At 37.8% G+C, this 16683-nt stretch overlaps 2 protein-coding genes and 2 non-coding genes across 6 annotated transcripts; 2 read left to right on the top strand and 2 right to left on the bottom strand.

The window, feature by feature from the left end:
• Nucleotides 1–535: 535 nt before the first annotated feature.
• LOC111453707 (probable carboxylesterase Os04g0669500) lies at nucleotides 536–3545 on the bottom strand. The gene is made up of 6 exons (XM_023094916.1): nucleotides 3162–3545; nucleotides 2204–2256; nucleotides 1788–1911; nucleotides 1569–1690; nucleotides 914–1021; nucleotides 536–827 (listed from the first exon to the last, which is right to left on the bottom strand). Exons 1-6 carry the CDS (start codon nucleotides 3439–3441, stop codon nucleotides 738–740), a joined length of 777 nt encoding a protein of 258 aa, XP_022950684.1. The 5' UTR covers nucleotides 3442–3545; the 3' UTR covers nucleotides 536–737.
• A 1733-nt stretch (nucleotides 3546–5278) lies between these two features.
• On the top strand, nucleotides 5279–5380 carry LOC111453905. Its single transcript, XR_002712327.1, has one exon. It is a non-coding gene; the product is annotated as a small nucleolar RNA snoR109 (small nucleolar RNA).
• Nucleotides 5381–8646: 3266 nt separating this feature from the next.
• LOC111453904 lies at nucleotides 8647–8748 on the top strand. Its single transcript, XR_002712326.1, has one exon. It is a non-coding gene; the product is annotated as a small nucleolar RNA snoR109 (small nucleolar RNA).
• A 2227-nt stretch (nucleotides 8749–10975) lies between these two features.
• LOC111453625 (phosphatidate cytidylyltransferase 2-like) lies at nucleotides 10976–16389 on the bottom strand. 3 transcript variants are annotated; one of them, XM_023094793.1, is made up of 13 exons: nucleotides 16243–16389; nucleotides 16073–16123; nucleotides 15635–15766; nucleotides 15087–15340; nucleotides 14784–14935; nucleotides 14372–14513; nucleotides 14104–14260; nucleotides 13684–13731; nucleotides 13508–13594; nucleotides 12206–12334; nucleotides 12061–12117; nucleotides 11402–11485; nucleotides 10976–11302 (listed from the first exon to the last, which is right to left on the bottom strand). In XM_023094793.1, the coding sequence occupies exons 3-13, from the start codon at nucleotides 15707–15709 to the stop codon at nucleotides 11219–11221; spliced, it is 1269 nt and encodes a 422-aa protein (XP_022950561.1). In that variant the 5' UTR covers nucleotides 15710–15766; nucleotides 16073–16123; nucleotides 16243–16389; the 3' UTR covers nucleotides 10976–11218. The 3 variants fall into 3 exon arrangements, with proteins under 3 accessions (XP_022950561.1, XP_022950559.1, XP_022950560.1); XM_023094791.1 differs by lacking the exon at nucleotides 16073–16123; XM_023094792.1 differs by lacking the exons at nucleotides 16073–16123; nucleotides 16243–16389 and adding an exon at nucleotides 16124–16234.
• Nucleotides 16390–16683: the final 294 nt, after the last annotated feature.

The following is a 16683-nucleotide window of genomic DNA, read 5'->3' as shown; positions in this document are numbered from 1 at the left end:
AAAAAAAAAAAAAAAAAAAAAAAAAGGAAGGATGGGATTTTGGTGGAAGCGGGGTTAAGAGTTTTTGAGGTTTTTATTTCAGGCCTTGGAGTTGATGACGTGTGTTGATGGTGAATAGGGAAATATTCACGTGCGACGCACAACTCGATTCCGACACTGCTTTCGACTCCAATTCACTGATCGATTAAAACCTCTTTCTCGTTGACGGCTGTGATTGATCCGCACGGGACAGAGTGGGACCCTCCACGATCACTGCATCAGATCTCTTTCAGGACAACGCACCGAAAAAGATTTGAAGTCAATCGGATTAAACGCTGCCGTTTAAGCCTGGACTCGCTTCGACCCCCGTCTTGGCCCATTGCAAAATTTTCAACTTTAATTTAATTCGTTTAAAAAAAATTGGCCTAGCTTTTCAATTACTGATCCAATAAATTTAAAAGAAAAAAAAGAGAACAATTTGATGATATTTCTGAAAATGAAAGCCATTGACACGTATGATTTGTGTAATCCACGTATTAAAGATCCAAACACGTAATTGATGAAGAAAGCATATTATATTATTAGCTTATGTGGAATAATCAATCATTCTTTGCTTCCTTATGAGTCAACTGCAATGCTTCAAAATACTGGACATAATAACCCAGCTTCACACTTTTCCAACAAAATTTCTTTTAGACTGCGTGTCAAAGTTGTTAATAACATAATGATCTGAAATCCAGCAAAAGGGTTCAAAGGGTTCAGGAGGAGCTTTGCAGGCGGCTCTTGATCCAGGATTCAAGGTGTTTGAGCTCCTCCGTGCTTATCGAATGACCAAGACCGGGATACGCCTTCAAAATAAGATGACCGAACCATTTTAGACTTTTAATCTCAAAAGTTCATGCACATTTGTAGAAGAGGAAATCGAGCAAATTACCTTAAATTCGCAGCTTAGTCCAGCCTTTTCCAGGAACGGTGGCCCGGCTTGTCCAGCTTCAAACAATACGGTTCTGTCGTCCATTCCATGAGACCATAAAATTGGTGTCTGCACAAACATTCAAATCTTAGAAATGGTGTCTCTCTGACAATCTAAGCCCACCACTAACAGATATTGTCCTCTTTAGGCGACTTCCCTTCAAGGTTTTAAAACGCATTTGCTAAGGAGAGGTTTCCACACTCTTATAAGGAATGCTTCGTCCCTTCTCCAACCAATGTGAGATCTCACAATCTACCCTCTTTGGAGGCCCAGCGTCCTCGCTGGCACACCGCCCGGTGACTAGCTCTGATACCATTTGTAATAGTCCAAATTTGCCGCTAGCAAATATTGTCGTCTTGAATTTTCCCTTCTAGACTTCCTTTCAAGGTTTTAAAATATATTTGCTAGGGAGAGGTTTCCACACCTTTATAAGAAATGTTTTGTTCCCCTCTCCAACTGACGTTGGATCTCACATATTCACCCTTTCACACATATTCACCCTTTCATGGCAAAAGTATCTAAAATGACAACCACTCCCTCCACCATGAATACACATTATAATTCCAACTTTTCAACAAAGCTGTAACTAAGGATCTGTTAATGAAAGAGTGAGTACCCTTTTTGCATCGGGATGTACTCGGTCAAGAATTGTTGAATTGAAAGGAACCCATCCACTAAATACCGCACCTCCTCCTAGAGTCTTTGGATAGAGCAGAACACTAGCCAATGTCAAGGCACCTGCAAGGAGTTAACAGCAATAAGAAGAAACTATCATACAAGAGTTTTATATACAAATCTAAAGCAAATATAGATGGGAGCAGAGAGAGACTAAAACCTCCTTGACTGAATCCACACACAAATATGTTACTTGGACTTATGCCACCATCTATCACCTTGTCTATCTTTGCATGTACACTCTGTACTGCTTCAAGCACCGAGCTTTCAGCCTTTGGAGAATCCTAGTTCATGAAAGAATGGAAAATTTTAAAGAACAATGCTATAAAACACCCAACAAATAGTCCATTGTCGATAGAATTTAGAGTTAATATCCATAAATTTTAAGCAGAGAGACAGTGACAAACAAAGAGTAGAAAGTCAATATGCGTCTTCTTAGAGGTATTAGCACCTTTTTAACAATTGAAGAGTTCAAAAATAATAATTTATCTTTGCAGCAAAAGGAAAATTCTTCACATGGGACGACCGTTTCAGGAAGGAAAGAGTATATAAAGATGGCTTAAAGCCTTAACTTACAGCGGTTACTGGAATCTCATGAATGTCAAACCATGAAGGCATCACCGCACCATCTACAAGTGGAAAGAAATAAGCAAATTGAAGAATAAGAAGATTAAACACTTTTTTAAAAGAGAAGATGCTGAAGACAACAAGTGGCAGTAGGGGTTGCAATCATAGCCCCATCATATTCTTGGCTTTCCCTTTTAGTTTCCAGGTTAAAATCACCCTAGGCTGTCCAAGCCATTCACTAGAGGACTGACAAATCATCTATCAGGCATCGCACTTTCGTCCGATACCATTCTACAGCATTAAAGCACAAGTTCTATCTTCCTCAGTTCAAGACCAACAGGGCAATTCAAGTTCATCATTACAAATCCAACACACAAAGCATATAATTCCCTTGATTCGAACAAGAAATTGGGTCAATTAATACAAACAAACCAATCCCACAAAACTACACTTCCTCAACAGGGGAGGACGGTTCATGCAATAACCCAAAAATATATTTTATTAAATTGAACCGCCACAAGTAATTTCACCTAGATTTGAAATAAAACGAGCACACAAAGTTGCAAATGAGATATAATCCATCCGTTACAAATCAATCACACAAAGTTACCACTTCGTTCTCTAACTAAATTCTCTCTAAGTCTTCTTCTTTACACGATTCAGAACCAACCCATCCATGGGTTCTCTCTTTCAGGTATACACATAATTTTTCTCTCCTGTTGAATTCCGTCAGTTTATGGCTTCGGGTTGAATTGTTTTGATCGAATCTTCATTTCTAATTTTTTTTAAGCGTGGAATTGTTTTGAGCGAATCTTCATTTCTAAATTTTAGACTTTAAGGTTTAATAGTGTTCCATGAGATTGTGTGGTATGAAAAGCATAATTTCCCACACAAATTCCACGTCCAGAACACGGCTATTCACAGACAGAGGAAAAAAAACCCTAAAAATTAAATCATGAGAACTTACAATTACACGTGACGGGATTGGAAGGAGCAGAGGGAAAAGACCAGGAAGTGCGCTTGAACTCAGGTGAAGTGAAGAGATTCTTGATTGGCTCGTTGGCAGGACCTGAATCCCCCAATCCATGAAGCCAGAGGATGAAGCTTCGAGCCGCCATTGGATCTGGGGTTATCGAAGAAGATGGATGGGTGCGATGAAATAGAACCAAGAGAATGGTTGCGCTGAAGGTGGCTGCAGAGAGTGCGATCGACTTCGTTAATTGTTGACGAACAGATGCAGTAGCCATAGCTGATCTCCCATTGCCATCGAGTCTTCTCCGCTTGAGTTAATGCGAAAGTGGGGACTGCGAGATTGAGAATTTTTCTTCAATGGTTTCTCATTCACGACATAAGATATACATAGATATATATATATATATATATTAAATAGAAACTTTCATTTAATATATAATTTTCATTCTTGATATGTATGCGTCAGAATTGAAAAGCTTGATCATTTACAATATAACCATTTATTTATATGATATATTATCTTAAATGAAATACATTTGATGTAAACTTCTAAACTTTTACGCATCCAAATATAATATTTTTGAATAATTTAAAAGCTCAAAAATATTTTTTTAAATAAATTTTAATGCATAGAGGTAAAATTAAAATTTAAAAAATAAAAAATATAATTGAAATCGGTATAATTTAAGCCAAAAATGTATATATAATTTTCTTTTGAAATTGGTCTCACGTATTATAAAATTTGGTGTACTTTGCCTTATCTTTTATATTGAATGTGAAAAGAAATTATGGTATGAGTTACAACCAAACGTCATCCCTATAAGGGATTCAATTTACTATTGTTACTATTGTTCAATCAAAATATAACCCAAAAATACCGTGTAAAACCTATCGAGATTATACACATTTTCATTTTAGTTGTATAAGATAAAGTAATTTAGCCTTTGTTTGATAAATTAATAAACATTTAATTGTTAAAATAATATTTTAAAGAATGTCACGTATGATATTTGTGGTAATTGTAGTAATTGATCGCTCATAAAATTGAACTAAGAACTCAAAATAAAATTGAACTAAGAACTCAAATTTATCGAAAAAGAATAAACTTTATTGGCACATTTCAGAGAATTTATTGCACATTTCAGAGAATTTATTTAATTTTACACGAAAAAGAATAATAAAATAATTTGAATGGAGATGGTTATTATAGAGCAGAATGAGGGGAGAATCTAGCCGCCTCTGCACATCTTATCGGCCTCACATCCCCTGTTATAATTGTTGGCTGGATCTCCTAGTGTTTCGCACTTGCCATCGGTGCATTTTTGACCTGCATCCGCACCGATGGCGCCATAACCAAGAGACTCTGCGCCTGCTGGGGTCACCACAAATGAGGAAACGAGCATCATAATGATGCAGCTTGCAAACATTTTGGTGGAAGCTGCCATTTTATTTTCTAAGATGTATGGAAGATTGGATGTTTGGAGGTTTGGTTTGAATGAAGCCTGCACAATGTGGCTATGAATCTGAGCTTATATTGCCTTTCGAGCCACCCTCCATGGACCATGTATTGCTTTCACTTCTATTTTTGGCTCCATCACTTGGCTTTTGTTAGTTAGTTTTGTTGGGACTCTGTGGTTGCCATTAGCCACGCGATTTAAGCGAGTCAATTAGTCGATTTTGACTTACTCTTCAAAAGTGAAAATGCATTAAAAAATATTATTATATATTTTTAATGAATTATAAATTGATAATACTTGATAAAAATATTTATTGGGTTAATTCAGCGTAAATTTATTATTATTATTATTATTATTATTATTTTAAATTCAAATGAGTCTAATTTGGTGGAAAACCCTATCTCGTCGCACGGAGAGATCAACGGTCACGATCTTTCGTACTATCCGCCTTTGCCGTTCAGTGAATTTTTCTATTAAATGGCCTGGCTAGGGTTCATAGCAACCACTCCTCACCGCAGCCTCCTTAATCACGATTTCATATTTTCACCAATCCGTTCGCCGCTCAGGTTTTTTTTAATTTGATTCTTGAGATCTGTTTCTTGAGTCTGCATTGTACCAAGAGAAGGGCGATTCCCTTGTTCTTGACCTGCCGAAGAGGCTGCAGATAAATCAAACCAGAGAAGTTATCTGGCCGGTCGTTGTTTCAGATCTAATCGGATCTTCGTCGACGAATCTGCTTACCGAACTTCTTACATTTTCTGATATTTTTATCTGTGTTTCTTCCTTCTTAATCTGGTTTCTTTGATCTTTTTAATCTCTGGTTTTGTTTAATTATGAGAAGGGGAGATGAGTGAGACGGCATAGGGTTTAGCCTTTTCATGAGAACCTTCTCGCATATTAATTTTTTGTGTCACCTTCCAGGCAAACTGCTTTGATATCCCAGTAGTTTGCGTCTATCGGTGCCTACATTTCTTCCATTTTCTCTGATTTTAAGGTTTTAAATTGGTTCCATTTCTGAAGTTAAGAATAAGCTGAAGAGATACAAATTTGGATCGAGATGACACTTCTTTTTAATTTTCTTTAGAAGACTCGTCAAGATAGATTCTGAAGTTGGGGCTATTCCGATCGGTAGTAGTTAAGATCAAGCTAAAGCCTCCATTATAAATCTGCACAGATTGCTCTGAAATTTTGCTGCTATGGACAAAGGAAATTACAAAGGAACATTAAGAATCAACCTTATTAATAAGAACAATGAACATGAACAAGTTTTGTGTACAATTTGTTGACCTATGAAGGCTACCAGCAACCCTGAAACATCAATAATCCTGAAACATCAATAATTCTGGTCCGCTTGTAAGAATCAAACCATTTTGCCAGCATGAACCCGTTTCTTCTCCATGGAGGCACATTCTGAACTATTCTTATTTTCGCGGGGGCCCAAACAGTTTCTGTAATTCGATTGCCCCTGCATCTGAATGAAAGGAGAAACCTTATGATTCTCTATACTGTCATTTTCTATCTCCCCCTCCGAAGTGACACATCATCTCCTTAAATGAACGACTAAATGAAGCTGAAGTGATCGGCGGGGGATTTTCCGGCGAATAGTCGGTGCCGCTGTGCTATAGAATGGCATTAGCAGCGTGGCGGAAGACTGCGGCTAACCTATACATTCTGTTCACCGTAGTTGAGAATTTTGTGATGGTGGCGGAGAAATTGTACGTATTTACGACTGTCAGTTCAAAAGTTAAATTTTCTGCCCAATACGTTGAAAAAAAAAAAAACTAAAAAGCCATAATCACGATTACATATTGAAACGACCTGGACCATTTTGTAATTTAACCGTAAATATTAAAAGAAATTTGAATTAAATCCAAAATATGATTACGTATTGAAGCGACCTGGACCATTTTGTAATTTAACAATACATATTCCTTAGTTAGGCCCGGTAGCCTGCTTGGTTTCGATAGTTGGGCCTCTTTGGGCATAAGAATACAATGGGCTTGGGTGCCGGCATTTGCCCGAAAGAGACTAAAGATGGGCCGATAGCCTGCTAGGTATAGAGAATCGGGCCTGCTTTGGATAATAATGGGTTGGGCCTGGATGCCGGAATGGGCCAGAGCATGTTTTGGATAAGAATAGATTAGGCTTGGGTGCCGACATGGGCTATAGACAGTTGGGCCCATAAGCCTGCTTGCAGTGCTAATTAGTGATCTCGGCTCAGTGAATCATTGGAGAAAGGGATTGTAATATGGGTAATTGATTCATAAATAAAAAACATATCCTCCAAAGAGAGGGCGGGTAATCAACTTTACTTGGGTAGAGTATTACAAAATTGATTCTTCCCGGGTCGACCAGAACGGGTTGTAAATTTATTGGCAATCAAATCCAGGTCAGCCAAATAATTCTCAAATTCAAATAAAAAATCTACATAAAAAGGTTTGAAGGATGCAAATCCAATTAAAAAAAAAAAAAAAAAAAATACTTGAATTCAATTCATTCTCTCTTTCCTGCTTGGAGTCGGGCTTTTGAGCTTGGGTGCCGGCTTGGGCTAGAAATAAACTAAAGAGTTGGGCCCAGTGTCGGTTTGAGCAAGAAAGACACTAAAGAGTTAAGGAACAGGTTGGGCCAGAAAGAGACTAAAGATATCGGCCGAACTGACGACAAGCATCGGACCAGCCGACGGAAGGAGACTTCCGTTCTCACGTTAAATAAAATCGAAAGAAAGGTTTCATGGGAAAGAAGCTGTTCAAAGTTCGAAGCTCCAATAAAAGAAAAAGTAAGCTGGTCTTCGTCCTGTTCTTCCTTTAGAAGGCAAGGACATATTATCGCCTTTTTCTATTGATCTTTAAGTGGACAATTAAATGCAAATATAAAATGATATTTCAAAGTATAATATTTGCGGTAATTGATCCCACATAAAATTGAACTAAAAATTCAAATTTGTCGAAAAAGAATAAACTTCATTGGCACATTTGAGAGAAATTATTTAATTTTACACGAGAAAGAATTATAAAATAATTTGAATGGAGATGGTTATTATAGAGCAGAATGAGGGGAGAATCTAGCCGCCTCTGCACATCTTATCGGCCTCACATCCTCTGTTATAATTGTTGGCTGGATCTCCTAGTGTTTCGCACTTCCCATCGGTGCATTTTTCACCTGCATCCGCACCGATGGCGCCATAACCAAGAGACTCTGCGCCTGCTGGGGTCACCACAAATGAGGAAACGAGCATCATAATGATGCAGATTGCAAACATTTTGGTGGAAGCTGCCATTTTATTTTCTAAGATGTATGGAAGATTGGATGTTTGGAGGTTTGGTTTGAATGAAGCCTGCACAATGTGGCTATGAGTCTGAGCTTATATTGCCTTTCGAGCCACCCTCCATGGACCATGAATTGCCTTCGCTTCTATTTTTGGCACCATCCCTTGGGTTTAGTTAGTTCGTTAGTTTTGTTGGGTCTTTGTGGTTGCCATTAGCCACGCGATTCAAGCGAGTCAATGAGTCGATTTTGACCTACTCTTCAAAAGGCGAAAATGCATTAAAAAAATATTATTAATATTTTTAATGGATTAAAAATACATAATATTTGACAAAAAATATTATTGCGTTAATTCAGTATAAAACTTGTACAAAACGTTTGAATTAGGGAGATTACTCAATTTATTATTATTATTTTAAATTTAAATAAGTAGGTGAATGAGTCTAATTAGTAATTTGGCGGAGAAACCCTTATCTCGTTGCATGGAGAGATCAACGGTCACGATCTCCCGTACCCATCCGCCTTTGCCGTTCACTGATTTCTTTTTTTTTTTTTTCTATTAAATGGCCTTGCTAGGGTTCTTACCCAACACTCCTCAACTCAGCCTCCTTAATCACGACTTCATCTTCTCACCTTTCCGTTCATCTCAAACTTTTTTATTTTTTTGTTTCGAATCTGATTTTGATTCTTGAGATCTGTTTTCTTGATTCTGCATTGTACCAAGAGAAGGGCGATTCCCTTGTTCTTGACCTGCCGAAGAGGCTGCAGATAAATCAAACCAGAGAAGTTATCTGGCCGGTCGTTGTTTCAGATCTAATCGGATCTTCGTCGACGAATCTGCTTACCGAACTTCTTACATTTTCTGATGTTTTTTTCTGTGTTTCTTCCTTCTTAATCTGGTTTCTTTTATCTTTTTAATCTCTGGTTTTGTTTAATTATGAGGAGGGGAGATGAGCGGAACGGCATAAGTTTTATCGTTTTTATTAGAACCTTCTCTGGTATCAATTTTTTATGTGATACCTTCGAGGTAAACTGCTTTGATTTCCCAGTAGCGTGCGTCTATCGGTGCCTACATTTCACCTGTTTTCCCTGATATAAAGGTTTTGAATTGGTTCCCTTTCCGAAGTTCCTAACAAGATAGATTCTGCAGTTGTTGCTATTCCCAACAATTGTAGCCAAGATCAATCTAAAACACCATTATAAATCTTTACAGATCGCTCGGAAATTTTGCTGCTATGGATAAAAGAAATTACACATGAACATAAAGAATCAACCCGAGAAATAGGTACGGGGTGATGAAAGTCCCACGTCACCTAATTTAAGGAATGATCATGAATTTATATTGTCTTTTGAGAAAGTCTAAAGTAAAGCCACGAGAGCTTAGGACAATATCATACTATTATGTAGTGTGTGTTCATCGTACTATTACGTAGAGTGTGTTCGTCTAACCATAGGAACAATGACAAGAACTGGTTTTGTGTACAATTAATTTTCCTGTGAAGGCTACAACCCCAACCATCGCCACCCATAGGAATAATCGATAGGAACAATCGACAGCCTGCTTGGATTCGTCTGTCGGGCCGGCTTTCAATGGGCCTCCATGCCTCTTGGGCCTTTAGTCTGGCTGGGCCATTGCATGGTTTGGATAAATATCGATTGGGCCTTCGCGTCGTCTTGGGCCAGATATAGACTAAAGAGTTGGGCCCGGTAGTGTGCTTGGATTATAGAGTCAGCATGCTTTGGATAAGAATATGTTGGGCCTGAGTGTCGGCATGGACCAGAAAAATCAGCTTGGGCCAGAAAGAGCTCGGCTCGGCATGGGCCAGTAAGAGACGAAAGAGTTCGGCTCGGTCGAGTAAGAGGCGAAAGAGTGGGGATGAAGAGTGGGGCTCGGGACAGGAGGCATAATTGTTAGGCCCGTGCCAGAATTAGACTTAAGAGTTGGGTTCCCTACCCTGGCCGGCTTTTGAAAATAATAGATTGGGCCCTTGTGTCGACTTGGGCCAGGCCTTGTTGCCTGTTTGGTTAGAATGTCGGGCCGGATTTTGATAAGGATTGGTTGGGCCTGGGTGTCGATATGGGCCAGAATGAGACTAGAGAGTTGGGTTCTGTAGCCTGCTTGGATTAGAGATTCGGGCCTGCTTTGGAGAGGAATAGGTTGGTCTGTGGTGTCGGTTTGGGCCAGAAAGACACTAAAGAGTCGGGTCTGCTTTTGATAAGAACAGGTTGGGCCTTTCGATAAGAACAGATTGGGCCTTGGTGCTACTTTGGGCCAGTGACTAAGGAGTTGGGCCAAACTGTCGGCAAGCACCGGCCCTGCTGACGGCCGGAGGGTCCCGTTCTTACGTCAAATAAATCGCAAAAGCTATTTGAAGTTCGAATCTCCAATAAAAGTAAAAGGAAGCTTGTCTTCGTCCCGTTCTTCCTTTGAGACAACGTTTCGAGAAGAGATTTAGCGTACTTCACATTTCAAATATGATACTGGCCATTGGCAGTATGTTCTTCCATGCCACATTGCAAAAAGTTTCGTTCCTCTTCCCCTATGGAGTCATGTTCGCCGTGGCTCACTCGATTCTTCGTTATGACATTGGTTTCAAGGTGCACTATGTGAATCTTTGCCTCCTCTGCGTACCTCGGATGTACAAGTATTATATGTGCACACAAGATACCTCGGCTAAGCGGTTAGCAAAGCTGTACTCGTCGACGTTTCTCTTAGGCATTTTCTGTTGGGTCATCGATCGGGGTACTGCAAGAAGATATCAGATTGGATCATCAATCCTTAAGGTCATGCCTTGTGGCATGTTTTCATGGGTTTGAGTTCCTATTTTGCAAACACAATCTTAATGTTTTGGCGGGCGCAGCAAAGAGGATGGGCCCCTCAAGTTCTTCATTTAATGGGAATTCTCCCCTCCGTGAAGATTGAGAAACCAAAAACCCAGTAAGAACACACACGAAAGTGAAGACCAGGCTCAAATTTTGACCTATGTTGACTGTTTAAATGGAGGTATAGAGAGACAAAATGCGACCTTTTTGGCATTGTTGTTTCTTTTTCTTCTCGCTTTGGAATGATTAGAAAGTTAACCCTTGATTTTCACTCCTCTATTGAGTTGAAAGTTGATATATACACTATATCTTGAAATAAACAATCAATTTTACATTGCATATCCAACGAGATTATTAAGAAGGTTATCATTTATGAATAATCGCCAAGGCATGCTACATATGTAAGCTGGGGCGACAAGAATAAATCATTACATGATATTTTAATTTATTTCACAATGTTACAACATCCGAACTTTCTGAAACAATGAGAGAATGAAGGCATCAGATTCTAGCCAACCACCCGCTGTTGCAAGATTTGCCCAAGCTTCATGTATAGAGCTGCTTGTTCCTCGAGTGTGAGATTCACTAAAATCTATAAATGCAGCAATACACCAAGTACATGGATTTTACAACTATTGGGTAAGAACTTAAATCACCGTAAAATGAAACAAAAAAAAGGGTAAAAGATTACCTGGTCCAAGATTGTGTCAACGGATAGGTTCTGAGCCATAACAAAGGATTGATGATATATGTAGGCGAATACAGCCATCACCATCTACATAAAGTTTCAGGAAATTATGGCAGTGAACAAATTAGGAAAGTAACACTATCTGGTAAGCAACACAATATTATTCATACTTTGTAAACCTGCTAGAACCTCCACCTAAATAGAGGACAAAGTCACGAAAACTACTTGTTCCCATCTTCAAAGGGGTAGGTTGTAATCAAAATACAATCAGAGGAAGGATCCAGATCAATGGATGAGAAATTGGAAATTTTCAAACAAAAATGTAACCATTCTAATAATAGCCACCGCCCATCAAGGGTTTAACCTCTACAAGATTACTGCAGTTAGTTGGTCTTTGAAAATAATTTCATCACGTTTTGGTACTTCTAACCCTTAAAGGTTCGGAGTAGAAATCATTTCAAACATAGTCGCAATTAGCTTTAAGAATCACTATCAAGTTCCAATTAGAGAACCTAATTGTAAAAGTCATCCAAATGATCCACCCAGTGTCTGCAATATAATGTATGAATCTATGGTTTCTTCTCCAGATCTATTGTTGATCAAGAGTTTTGAATTAGTAAATTAATTAAAGGCACCAACGTCCAGAGTTCTTGGTGGCTCACCTGGCAATCCATTCTATCTGTAATTCCACCATGTCCAGGAATACTATCACCAAAATCCTGCATGAAACAGAGAAAATGATATGAGATAGCTCATCTCAAAATTGAGACTTTCCAAAACAACACAAAGATGGTATTCGGAATGAACCTTCACTTTGAAAGCTCTTTTGAAACCACTTGCAAAGAAGCCTCCAAAAGGAGCAATTATTGATGCAAATAAACCAAGGCATAACGCATGTCCTTGAACTGGCAATATGCTTACCTTCTTCCATGGAAACTGAAAGAGAACATAGAAATGTGAGTTCCTCACTAATGTGGAACAACTTCATGAAGTGTAAGCTAAACAATATTGGAAAAAAAAGAGGTGGAAAAATAGATGTACGGCAGATCAAAGGTGCCAAAAAAGGCCATTCATGGCATCAAGAAACATATTTGTGAAAGATTCAACATATGTTATTAGTTATATACAATTTTGTAGGGGCACAACAGATTCAATATATGTGAAAGATTTAGCTCGTATTTTCTCTCTTATGTAAATTAAAAGGGCGGTGGAGGACCAATTGATGCCAACAACTTGCGTAGAAAATCCTCAAAATAAAAAAGTAAAAAAAACATAATGCCAAAAACTGAAAAGATATTTGATAGAGCCCAAATGTATGAAATATAAAAGATAACAAATTACAACACCCCAAGTATTCGAGGTACTTGAACCCTCCCCTCTTGAGATCATTCTCAAGTCCTAATTCACTCACCAAAATAATGTCCAACCTCCTTCCTTGCTCTCTTTACTTACCACCAAATACCCTAACAACTTCTCTATCTAATTACTAATGTACCATTAATAATATCATTGTCATTACCTGCCCCTCAAACACATTGTCCTCGAGGTGTGGTTAAATAAAACAAAAATCAAAATTGGGTACATAGTAAATCAGCAAACGTATCTAAAAGATACGCATCACAGGGATACAATATTCTTTTAGTTGACTCTCTCTACACTACATATCATCTCTATCCCACTCAGGGTCCCTAGGCAATTCTCTCTTCTCCTTGTTCCTCTCTAAAGCGCAAATGGCTTCAAGGCGGCTCTCCATTATTCATCATGTAGCTCAAATGGCTTACTCCTATCAAGTGAAGTTTTGAATGGCTCACAGCGTTACCTCCCCCTTTATAAGAGGTCTAATAATATGGTCGAATAATAGACTTGCTGATTTTTCCAATAATTCTAAGTTCAATCAAATGTAAAAGTGAACTTCTCCAACCAAAAGTAAAATGCAAAGTGATCGGAGATCAGCAATATAACTCACCCAAAGTCAGGTCCAAGACATACATAGAGATGCACATATTGGAGATAATTTTACATTAAGGTTAGAAGAATGCCAGAATAAGAAGCGATAGAAGAGATATACTATTCATATTAAATAAGATTCAATTTATAGTCAACACTGACCCAATCAGGAGTCCATCCGGGTAAAGTGAAATATTCGGGCTTAAACAAAGGACCAGGATCACAGTGAAGCCAACCAGTTGATAAATCCTGAGATTGTTGAACCATGTGACAGAAAAATTTCAAAATAAAAACAAGTCTCTTCAAAAGCAAGAAAGATGATTTTGCAAGACAATTACCGTTCTTGGACAAGTAAGCCACTGATAACGACCCATGACATTAGCAAGCTGCAAAAACAAATGAAAAGGCCATGTTCATTAACTACAAATGTCGAACTACAAACAGAATGCTAACAAGTAATCAATACCAAAAGAAACCATCTATGACGGACTCACATACATAACCTAGTTTAGCAATTTTAAATGAAAAATACTAATTCGGTCAATGATCAGTGTCCACCTTCGCCAATACAATTAAATTAAAGCACTACTTGAGGCAAGTAATCCAAATGTGATAGTACTGGTGCTTCATAATTAATTTTGAAAACGAAAAACTACGAAGCTCTATCATGACCAGTCGAGCAACATCAATAACAGGTTGAAGTAACAAACTCATCAAATTCAGTGACAAAAATAGAATGCAAGGAAAAAATTGCTCACACCAAAAGCAGATATGACAGTCATAATGGAGGCTCCTATAAATCCCTCCCAAGTTTTCTTTGGGGATAACTTGATCAATGGCGTTCTTCCAAAGAAGAAACCAAATATATAGGCAGCAATGTCATTGATAACAATAAGTGATGCTGGTAGGAGAAACCTGCAGAATATTACTCATTAAGGAAAAAGTGAAATTCCAGGGTAAACTGCAAGCCACAGAAGATTTGATTTTCAATAACATAAGATTTCCCCTTTGAGAAGGTTGAATTACCAGATGATTCCTTCAAAAATATTGGCCACTGTGAAAGAGGACTGTGTAAAAACAACGATTAGAATCATATGCGTCCATGCATACTGGCCAAATTGATATTTGTACATCTTCTTCTTTAAAGTAAGAATGAACCACATAAAACCTGAGCCCAACCAGAAGCAGAGAAATAACGAGGGAAAAATGTTAGAACGCTGTCATAAATTTCCAGACAATTGAAAAAACTAATATAATAATGCAAAAGAAAATTTTGAAAGTGAATGAATAAATGGAATTAAATAAAAAAATCAACAGAATTTTCACACACAGAATTGCAGTTATAAACTGCACACCATGAAATGATGTTGATAGCACAGGTTAAAGTTTCAAGAAGATGAGATTTAAAACAGGAACACTATAAAAAAGGATCACAAACCTGCAATATATAAGGAATAACAAATAACCATATGGTACTTGATGAGACTGCTCACTAGCTGATATAAAAATTTATCTGAAGTGACAGTATTAACAAGCCGCTGACTTAAAATGCGACCATACACAAAAAGCATTGCTGTGAAGAAGAAGTACCTGCACTTGAGTTTTAATCAATTAGTAAATACAGAATGCAAGCTCCTAAAAAGAAGAAACGAGAAGGCATGCTGCTCATAATCAGAAAGCAACAGGTATTGTAGAGACTAGAGGATAAACCAAAGAAAATACAAACAAGCCTTGACATTACCAATTTAATAGTCGAAACCCTGGTAGACGAGTGTCCTCACGAGCTTTCCTCAGTAGGTTGAACAGTTCCTTTGCCATGAAAACTTGAATAACCACAACCATGGCAGTAATATAGAGATGCCCACAATATATTATTAATGCAAAACCCCCAATCATCCAAATTGTTGAGTATGCACGGATCACCATCGATTTGTATTTACTCCGGTCATTAACTAGTAAATTTCTTTCATTCGGCTTGTTCTCCTCCGAAGTTACCTAAAAATCAATTGAAAAAAAAATATTAAAATTAATTATATATAAACCATCCAATATCCTGATGCATACTTCCTGCACCTACAGTAAAGGGAATATAGCTAAAAGTAATACGAATGAAGTATAAGCACAGTATTTGATTTGACATAATTAGGCATTCCTGTTATTCCTCCTACTAAAAATTTGAGTGCCGTAATACATTTTAAGTTGACTATTTGTTGTGGATATTTTCATGTGGAAAAAAGTTAATAGTGAATAAAAATGGTACGCATCAAACAGAGAGAGGGAGTGACACACATCACTTGGGCGCCTGCGATGCCGAGTCCGACCACCCGGAGCCGACGGACTATTGGTATTATTATCGTTTAGCATGGTCAGAAATGCAATTCACAGGATTCTAGAAATCATTAGCTGCACAAGAACTATTCCCTGAAACATCAATTCAAAACAATATCGTAAGTTCGAAGCTCAAAGTATTGATTTCAACGTACATAAACGCGTATAACACACAAAATGTACATAGCAATTCGATGCATAAAAACATGCTAGCATTATCACAAACAAGTTCCGGAAAACCAGCTCGAAAGCTAGACATCCAAAAAGCTCGAATTCAAAAAAGAATAAAGCAAAACCGAATACTCGATGCCATTTCCAAAAACAAACAGAAACTACCAAACACTACTGTAAACAAGTAGTTAAAACTCTGAAGATTAAGAATACTTCAAATCTCTCTACCAGTTCACTTCTAACTACTGGAGATAAGTCCAATACGATTAAGATTAGTACCTGTAACATCGAAGAGGAAAGAAAATCCTGAAAATTAAGCGAACTCTCCACAGAAAATTCCGAACCAAAGCAAAAACTAGTGCAAAAAAATCAAATAGAGAGAGCGTTGAGAGAGAAACCTGGTCTGGTTTTGCTTAACATGAGAACCATAGGAAGGAAACCAAAAGATTGGCAGAAGAAAAAAGGAACTGAATAAGAATAATTTGAGGATGAGAAACGAACGCAAATCGATTTCTTGTCTAGAGACGGTTTGGAATTCGAATCAATTTCCTTTGCTTTTTCTTAATTATTTTTTCTTATATATATATATTGTATATATCTCTTCGAGTTGGGATGGCACATATTCGTCGCATAGTGGCCGTTGGATCCTTTCTCATCTTTACACGTGGCCTGCTTCCCTTTCCCCCACGTTGGCTTCTGTTTCTTTGTCCTTTGGCGGCCCCCTGCTTGTTGTAAGTTCTTTCCAAATTTTAGTTTAATAGTTTCAAATATTAATTCTTTTTAATTTCAACGCTGAAAAGAGATTTAAAAATAATTCATTTTCAGTCATTTTCAACCAT

The sequence above is a fragment of the Cucurbita moschata genome, unplaced genomic scaffold (genome assembly GCF_002738365.1).
Source record: "Cucurbita moschata cultivar Rifu unplaced genomic scaffold, Cmos_1.0 Cmo_Scf00015, whole genome shotgun sequence".
NCBI classification, from domain to species: domain Eukaryota; kingdom Viridiplantae; phylum Streptophyta; class Magnoliopsida; order Cucurbitales; family Cucurbitaceae; genus Cucurbita; species Cucurbita moschata.
Note: the sequence above shows the minus strand (reverse complement) of the source record. Positions and strands in the feature narration are given on the sequence as shown.

What these genes read in the sequence shown, in the direction of transcription:
- LOC111453707 (XM_023094916.1), bottom strand. Translation starts at nt 3,441, where the DNA reads ATGGCTACTGCATCTGTTCGTCAACAATTAACGAAGTCGATCGCACTC. An exon ending in CAATCCCGTCACGTGTAATT is followed by an intron (nt 2,257 to 3,161) that starts GTAAGTTCTCAT and finishes TTCCACTTGTAG; the next exon opens with ATGGTGCGGTGATGCCTTCA. An exon ending in TACATCCCGATGCAAAAAGG is followed by an intron (nt 1,022 to 1,568) that starts GTACTCACTCTT and finishes ATGTTTGTGCAG; the next exon opens with ACACCAATTTTATGGTCTCA.
- LOC111453625 (XM_023094793.1), bottom strand. Translation starts at nt 15,709, where the DNA reads ATGCTAAACGATAATAATACCAATAGTCCGTCGGCTCCGGGTGGTCGG. An exon ending in ATCGCAGGCGCCCAAGTGAT is followed by an intron (nt 15,341 to 15,634) that starts GTGTGTCACTCC and finishes ATTGATTTTTAG; the next exon opens with GTAACTTCGGAGGAGAACAA. An exon ending in CTGTCATATCTGCTTTTGGT is followed by an intron (nt 13,732 to 14,103) that starts GTGAGCAATTTT and finishes TTGTTTTTGCAG; the next exon opens with CTTGCTAATGTCATGGGTCG.